At 35.1% G+C, this 8,862-nt stretch overlaps 1 protein-coding gene across 1 annotated transcript in view; it reads left to right on the top strand.

Annotated features, from left to right (window-relative positions):
• LOC128546039 (POC1 centriolar protein homolog A-like) overlaps positions 1 to 5,635 on the top strand; it is a 77,849-nt gene extending 72,214 nt beyond the window's left edge. Inside the window, exon 8 of the mRNA XM_053520985.1 lies at positions 5,601 to 5,635. Coding sequence (XP_053376960.1) covers positions 5,601 to 5,635 — 35 coding nt within the window. The remainder of the gene's footprint in view (positions 1 to 5,600) is intronic.
• The last annotated feature ends 3,227 nt before the right edge of the window (positions 5,636 to 8,862 follow it).

Below are 8,862 nucleotides of genomic sequence, written 5' to 3'. Positions count from 1 at the left end.
CGATGTTTTATATACCTGCCGACACGACATTTTGCCAGTATATGTTTCGTACGTTCGCCTACAATGTTTTGTTACACCGCATTTCTTTTCATGTCCTCGTGCCTTCGTGTCTTTGTCTTCATGTCCTCGTGTCTTCATGTCCTCGTGTCTTTATGTCCTCGTGTCTTCATGTCTTTATGTCCTCGTGTCTTCATGTCCTCGTGTCTTTATGTCCTCGTGTCTTCATGTCCTCGTGTCTTTATGTCCTCGTGTCTTTATGTCGTCGTCTTCATGTCCTCGTGTCTTTATGTCCTCGTGTCTTCATGTCCTCGTGTCTTCATGTCCTCGTGTCTTTATGTCCTCGTGTCTTCATGTCTTCGCCCCAAAAACACGAAGACATGAAATGGCAGAAATCAGCTACCATGCAATATACACTGAAGTTAAATTCTCTCTTTCAGCATACTGGAATGTGCCATCATGAAATCAAAGTGGTGTTATAGATGTACATCAATAACAAACTGTGTGATATATCTTGAGATAACTTCTTCATTATAATGATATATCAGTGACGTGTAATTTATATTTTCACTGCTTAAAATCAGCGAATAAATATAAAAAATATCACTGGTATGGAACTACACTTGTATCAGGAAGAACATGAATTATAGGTGATCAGGAATTCTTATCAATAATGAATTTTAAAGGTTCATAATGCTTTAAATTTTTATCTTCAAAACACATGAAACAGCTTTCCAAATAGATGCTATGCGTACTTACATGGTTAGAAAAGCACTACTATTAATATTGCACAATAACTGTTATAGTTAGAGTCATAAAGGGAGGTAATAAAAACAAAAGATTCAAAAAAACATTCTAGTATATTCAGCAATATTCAGTACTTTCACAAACGTTAAAGAAAGGAATTATCAGAAAAAGGAAATAAAAATTAATGTATTTTATGTTCATAACGGAAAACGTGGCAACCACATTTTAAACAGAGGCATTATGAGCCTTTAATAAAGACAAAGATGTTTATAATTTCTGCACGAACATGTAAATCTATACACCTTCATATGAAAATGTTATAGAAATCTGTAAATTATATATCATTGTTTAACTTAAAAACTTTTACTCGTGAATACCATATACAACATTGTTTTTCTCGGCCGGTCACTAACAACAAATATCGCATCTGGTGTTCACTTGAAAGATATTTCGATTTTACATTGAAACAAAACATATCCACTATTTACACCGATTTATATGCACTGCATATTTTAATTTTTAGTAATTACAAATTAATTGAAATTCCTTTCAGTAATTCATTACGAATTAATTGCCAAATTAATTAAAAATTAATTAAGAACGTATTAAATTATCAATTAGCTCATAGGTGTCTTTCAGGTAGAAACGCTTCAATTGATTGATTCAGTAAAATACTGTATTACGAAGGGCCACATGGCACAAGAAAACACTAATGTATCAAATATGAAAATTTTATTTTAGTCTTTGTCTAACAAATGTTAATAAAATTATGTGAATTCTTCTTCTGACAAAAAATCAACAAAAAACTTTTTTTTTGTAATTAATAGCATTAACAAAACACCTCCTTAAAATAAAAACACTGAACTTTTTATCATGTTCCTAACTAAAAATCATACATATTGATTACTAAACAAGATAGATTTCTATCTTGGCACAGACGCACGAAAATCAGTACTTGCTACATCTTGTAGATGTCATAATTTTATGAAGGGGCCTCCATGGCCGAGTGGTTAAGGTCGCTGACTTCAAATTACTTGCCCCTCACCGATGTGAGTTCGTGCTCCACTCGGGGCGTTGAACGTAAGGAAGCAATCCAGCTGGCTTACGGAAGGGAGGTGGTTCTACCTAGGTGCCCGCCCGTGATGAAATAATGCACGGAGGTGCACCCGGGGTCTTCCTCCACAACAAAAGTTGGAAAGTCGCCATACGACCTAAAATTGTGTCGGTGTTGCGTTAAAATGAACAAAAACGAAAACGTCTGAAATGTGCCGATTATTGCGCCATCAACACCGAAATATGCACTTGGAATGATTAACACGTAGGTAGACAAATGTTTTTAATCTAATTAGATGTCCTTGTTTTTCTTTTCTTGAAATGCTTTATATGGAATACGGTAATTTAAGTCAGCCCGCTAAGGAAATAGCTCGCCTCACTATCCGCCACATTACTCAGTGAGAATTGCTAACCGGATGTACCATCCAATGGAATATTGTAATTTACCTGTATGTTTCTCCAAAATAAAGCCATATCTTCTAATTCTCAAGAAGTGTAAAACATAAACGCTTCATGCAAACATCAGACTCCATTAACGAAGTCATGTTGTCTTGTAAATTAGCAATTAATGAAAGAGTATTTCTGTAACATCATGGTACAATGTACGCCGTCGAAAAAAATGCTATGGTTCTATCAAGGAAATCAAACACAATAAATTTGACGTCTATAGCCTCAGCAGAAGTCATGCGGTCTAGAAATAATCCTGCATCATGTTGTCTTCTGGGATAAGATCTTCATTTACATGATTTTCTACTTAATTAATACAATGTTATTCTGAGTGGCCTAAATGCGTAATAAACATTGATTATAATGAGATGTTGAAAGGTGCTCGTTGTTTATGATACACTTTTCATTGTTTTTGAATGTGTGTTCAATGTTTCGAAGTGAAACTTCATTTGTTTTCTCTTCTTTCATTTTTTTCTGTCTCTATGTATGCAGTTACAGTGGTTAGAAAGAAGGTATTGTCTTAGGGAACATTCAAATGTCAGTAGAGAACACATTATTTATTCTAAGAAACACTCTACTTCAAGTTATATTTGAATCGACATCTTACACATTAATAATAAATACAGTTGATAGAACATGATGATTTTGTTAGACAGGGTATGGTTCAGATATGTTTTTTTATTATAGGCTCATTAATGTACATACATAAACAGCATTTTACAATAAAGACCTAAATACTAAAACCATAGAACAATGCCATTCAATGATAAGTTTTATATAAGAGTTGTACCTTGTTACTGCACTATGTGATACATTTGCATCTAAAATCCCCAATCCCTCCCCTTTCCCCCCCCCCCCCTCTCAACCCCAACCACACACCCTCACATCTACTAAACGCTCTAGTTTATATAACTATAAAAACGAACACAATTGTGTGGTTTGACAAGAAATCGTTCTAACAGACCAGAACTAGCAGACCGTAAACACCTAATAAGCAGCTATTATACCTCTTATAATGTCTGATTAGCAAGATAACCAAAGAATGAATATGAGTACCATATCTCCTGTGTCAGTGTTAGTAGCCTAATCATATAAATGAAGTACTCTGTGTTTAACAACAGAAACGCAAGTTTTACAAGTTGCACGTTATACATGACCAATTTTAGTTGCACACTCTCTTTCAGATATATCCGGTCACCATGAAATCTCTGTTGGTTATACTCATAAGCAAATGGTATATTCGTCTATTTGGCTTTAACGTGTATATGTTACAGATCCATAGCAAAGCATATATCAGCCAAGCAACTTGATCAGGGCAAAGAAAAAAAAACATATAAAACAATAATTAAGAATAAAGATACATATAATACAACATTCATTCAAGGGTAAGGATTAATGCAGCATTATTACAGCATACCAAGTTAAACAGGCATAGTCAATCTTGCATTGAATCGGAGCATTTGTAAGAGCCTGTCGTGTCTGCAGACTAAGATTTCTACAGTGTCTATATAAGAACTTGTTTCAAGAGTTGAAAGTCTACAATTGCTTTACAAGTTAACATGTTGTCGATATTTTAATGGGATTTTGTGACCATCGCAACTGGCGGTAAACGTGTGAACTTTCATTAGTTGCTGTGCTGATCCGAAAAACAAACACTCTGTCTTACCTTAATGGAGGGATAACTAGTTCTCTATTGTATTCACTTACCATGTGGAACAGTGTGAGTTTCTTGGAAACAAGGTCTTTGTATGCAAACAGTATAACATTATCTTCTACATATAAAATTAACTTATATTCTGGGTCTGTACAAATGAGCATATCGTTTACTTAGCAGAGGAAGAGAAGAGGGACAAGTATGATACCTTGGGGAACTCCACAAGTAACTTGCGATTTATTCGACGATACCTGTTAATATATATGAACTAATTGTTTGCGGTCGGTAGGACTTATACCAGTGTGATGACTCTACTCCTAACTCAGAAAGATTGTTACAAAGAATTAGGTGGTCTGCAGTATCAAAAGCTTTCTATAGATCAGGCATAACCATCCTTGTATAAAGACATTTTAGCATTGTTTTCTGTGATATAGTCAAGAAGATGGAAGCAGTGTCCGACAAATCTATAACCTTGTTGGTAGTCAGATTTTTTTTCTGGTTGCCCAGCATTTCTTGTTGCCAAGAAATGTAAAGTATAAAATTGCTCTATCCGAACCAGACTTACTGAGATCTGAGAATCAAAGGGGTCTGTAACAATGTTTGGTTAATAAATTTTGAAATATCAAAATAGACCTGTGTGTTTTGTTTGCAGTTCCGCCTACACATTCTTATCATATTGTCTACATATATATATATATGAATGACAATAAATGCTTTTTTTGATGTTGATTTTGTCCAAATATTGTTATAGACCCTGTCCAAATATTGTTATAGACCCCTTTGGTTAAGAATTTTGGACAACAGAAAAGATGATCAATATTTCACTCTCTTCACTCATAGTATGGAAGTACAAGTTGAAGATAACGCAAAATCAGATAAAAGAAACATTTAACTTAAATATCTTTAAGTATACAACTTGACAATTTGACAATTCACTCTATAACAAGTACAATATTCGCAAGTTATATATATCTTGGTGGCTCCCTCTTCTAGTACAGCACTACTGGTTCCGGGAATCTTCAAGGCCATTGTCAGACGGAACAACTTGAAGAGAAAGTACAATAATAAGCTATCCGCAAACAAATTGGTTTGAGTTCAATGATATCAGGTACTGATACTTAAATCTGAAAGCCAATAGACAAAGTCATTTTTGTGTGTGTAAAATTAGTGTAAAAGTATATGTAACACTGTTTTATCTAGTCAAGACATGTACATGCTCATTTTAACATTAACACAAACTCTCATAATTTGTCATCTACTGCACTGCATGTTCAGTATTTATCACTGGGTTTCTGTGGTAGCCTGTGGCCACCAAGGTAACGGGTACCAGGTCCACTGGACATCCAATGGTGGATGGCAGACTGGGGTTCAAACAAGGCTGCAGGCGGACCATCGGCGTGAACATTCATCAGAGCCTCCAGGGTGTCTTGGTTTATATTTGATCGTCTGGCCGACTTGATGAGCTTCATTGCTGAAAATACACAAACAATGTCAACATTTATAATACAGATATAACAACTTTCAAATTTTCTTGCACTTAATTGTATAAATAAAGTTAAAATGATAACAACAGACTAGATTGTACTTTTTTTCTATTCCTCTATAATGTCACATCTTGTTTGCAGCTGTAACAGAGACATTGATTTTGATTCAGATCTTTGAACTTTCATTAATAAAAGTTAGGTATCAGAAAATTGTCGTTCACATTCAGCAGTGAATGGAGAGACACTGTTATAATGATGTTAACCAGGACCAGGATATTTGTGATACTAGCTGGCTGGGTCTGTAAAGTTCACAGTTTCACAGGGTATGACAGTTAACACCAGATGTTTTCTTCTTAAGTTGATTTTTTAATGTGGTCCATTCACGAATAATTTATTTTTTTCATCTTTACTTAGAATGTCTTAGTAATGTTCACATAAGCCTTTGATTTCTTCTCTACCATATTTTAAGAGTTCTTTCTCATCAGTGGGCAGTTTCCTAAATCGAACACAGAAAAGCATTTCAAGGGATAATTTTTGAAGTCACTAAACCTATTCTCTAGGTACTTAATTGAGTTGATCAGTAGCTTGGCTTTATCGGTGTCATCTGAGTAGGTGCTTTGTTTCTGTCCTAAAAGTTTTATTTCATGGCCACTATGTCTTAATTCATTTGTTTCGAGGTTGTAGTTTTGGTAGAATTTTAATGCAATTTCCCCAGGTTCACCCTTCAAGTGTTCTGACTCGTCACTCAAATCTTTCACGGCTACAGGAACATCCATTATTAGGAATTCATTTTTCTGGAACTTGACCGATGTGTCTGTGAAGGCATCCAGTTTATCCATCATGAAGTACATGTACTTCACAAATCCCCATTCTTCAATATTGCTTTCCCCCCTTCTTCAAGTTTATTCAAAGAGGAGGCATGTTCAGTGTGTCCCATGGTAGCAGGCATGTTGTTTTCGATGGCTTTGAGAGCTTTTCCTTTGCTGACAACCCATCGCCAACATTTCATGTCACCATATTTCAACAAATCAGTTTCAAGCATATTGACAATGTTTTCCAGCTCTCTTCTTCGTTTGGGTATTTTTGCACAGAACCGGTAGATGCCTTTCACAGTCTCCTCAAACTTTGATAGGTATCCTTCACACTTGACGGCATCTAGGATTCCTAATTCAAGCTTGTGTGCAACACAGTGCACTGGAACAATGTGTTTGGTTTTGTCTTTCATCGTAGTACTCATACCAGATATACACCCCATCATAACTGCGGCCCCATCGGAATTAACACTCAATATCTTTGATTGCTTCTCTATCTAACATCGACTTTAGCAATTACATTCTCTATTCCCTCTAATACACCACTGGCATTGGCACTTTCAACAGCTTCTATTGATGCAAGTTTAGTGATTGGACTGCCATTTTTTAACAAAGAGTATTAAGACTGTGTACTCATTGTCATCGAATAGTCTGCTGACCCATCAGCAAGAATTGTCAGGAACCTACAGTTGACATAACATTTTTCTTCTTCTTATCTGTTTTATTGTGAGCGATAGATATTTTATGTTTCTTAAGGCCATCAACTTTCATATTTGAACATCCAGTTAACAAGTTAGATGGTTTGTCCGCAATCTCTTGGTACATCATACATGTGGCACAGAACATTACACCAGGGACCGTATTCATAAAGCATCTTAAGTATAAGTATAAGAAATTGATTATTTACTTAAGTATTACTTAGGTTAGAAATTTATTTTACTTAAGTATATTTGTTATTCATAAAACAACTTAATAAGTAATTCTTGTTTTTTATTGTGGACGAAAACATTAAAAAAACAACATTAATTTCAAACAGATACAACATGCACAATTATGTTTAAAGTGCTTTTATCTGAAAACAACAATTTAATCGTACTCACCCGTATCTTAAGTTTTAGCTGTTTTATGACTAGAACTTAAGTTTTTACTTAGACTTAAGTTGAAATCACCACAAACTTAAGTAAAATCTTAAACTTAAGTCAAAACTTATACTTAAGATGCTTTATGAATACGGCCCCAGGTTTAGTATCATCAGAGGCATGTACATGCTCAACCCATGGGTATTTTCCATGAGGGCTGAAACTTCCGGGCCCGTTCAGAAGTAGAAATGTTTCCGTGGAATCCAGACTGGAATTCATAAAGAAGGGGATGCTTGGTTAAGTAATCTGACAACTGGCTTTATATAGACCTATCTTACACAAATGTACAGTTAAGTTTGCATCATATTTGCTTACTTGATGTTGGTGTAAATATTAAAACCTGATGTTGAACTAAATACTTCGAACGAAAAATACATGGATATAATTTCATATTGTAATAAAGGATTCGAACAAACTGTACACATAAATATTACTTCATGTTGTAAAAAAGGCTTCGTACTTCAGGCTACATCTTATGGGGTATATATTTCTCAATGAATTCGGTTTGCCAGAGCGTGTAATCATGTCAATGATTTCAATGAATGTAATCAATATATTACAAGTAAACTTCTTCAGCAAGGGTACCGTTATTACAAATTACGTAAATGTTTTGCTAAATTTTACTATCGTAATTCTGATTTAGTTTTAAAATTCAACAATTTAAAGACACTTCTACGAGAAGGTATTTCTAAATCCGTTTTTTAATGGGGATGTGGTTTACAAACTTCGTAAGATCTTGGGTCATGGTAATTTTCCAACTGTATTCGGTAAAATTATAAAACGTTTTATTAAAAGAGGTTACGACCCAACTGTTTTGAGACATATCGCATGTTTAGTGTTCAACCCGTTTACAGTTGGACACTACGCTTCCTTTTTGTTTGTGTCTGACGAGAGGGGGAGGACTCTATGATAAGCAGTTTTAAATCTACCAGGACTGAACTGTTTTGATATCTGTTTCGGCCTTAAGGGTGTTCTCTTGTTGCTCTGTCTTCTGAAAGGATTGGTACATACGTTTTTGGTCTTAAGTTTGCTTGTATATATTTATACACGAGCATTTTTTGTTTTTACATGCAATGCATTACGTGTTTAAGATTCACCTGGAGAGGATGCTTTTATTTACACTGTCCTGTCTTGGGAATGGTGGGGTAAGAGTGAGGTTTGGTGAGCACCATAACCGGTTTAGCTCCATGTGTTTTGTACTGACGTTCAAGGCGGTGCCCACTGTATTCCTTTGTTTGTCCGTTTTTGTCCTCGTGGTTTGCTTTGTGTGAGCATGTGTGTGTGAGTGTGTGTGTGGTTTATGGTGTGACGTCTGCGTGCTATGGGTTTCGTTTTGTGGAGGCTGCGTTTTTGGTACGTGGCATTCCCTGTTTGATATTTGTCTTTGTTTTTTTTTTCGAACAACAAATACACATGAATATAACTTCATGTTGTACTTAAGACTGTACGAATAAAGCTTTTTGTGGTACTAAAGACCTCAAACGATATATACATATGGATTTAACTTAGTGTTGTGATATAGACTGTTT

Source organism: Mercenaria mercenaria, chromosome 13 (genome assembly GCF_021730395.1).
Source record: "Mercenaria mercenaria strain notata chromosome 13, MADL_Memer_1, whole genome shotgun sequence".
In the NCBI taxonomy this organism is placed as follows: domain Eukaryota; kingdom Metazoa; phylum Mollusca; class Bivalvia; order Venerida; family Veneridae; genus Mercenaria; species Mercenaria mercenaria.
Note: the sequence above shows the minus strand (reverse complement) of the source record. Positions and strands in the feature narration are given on the sequence as shown.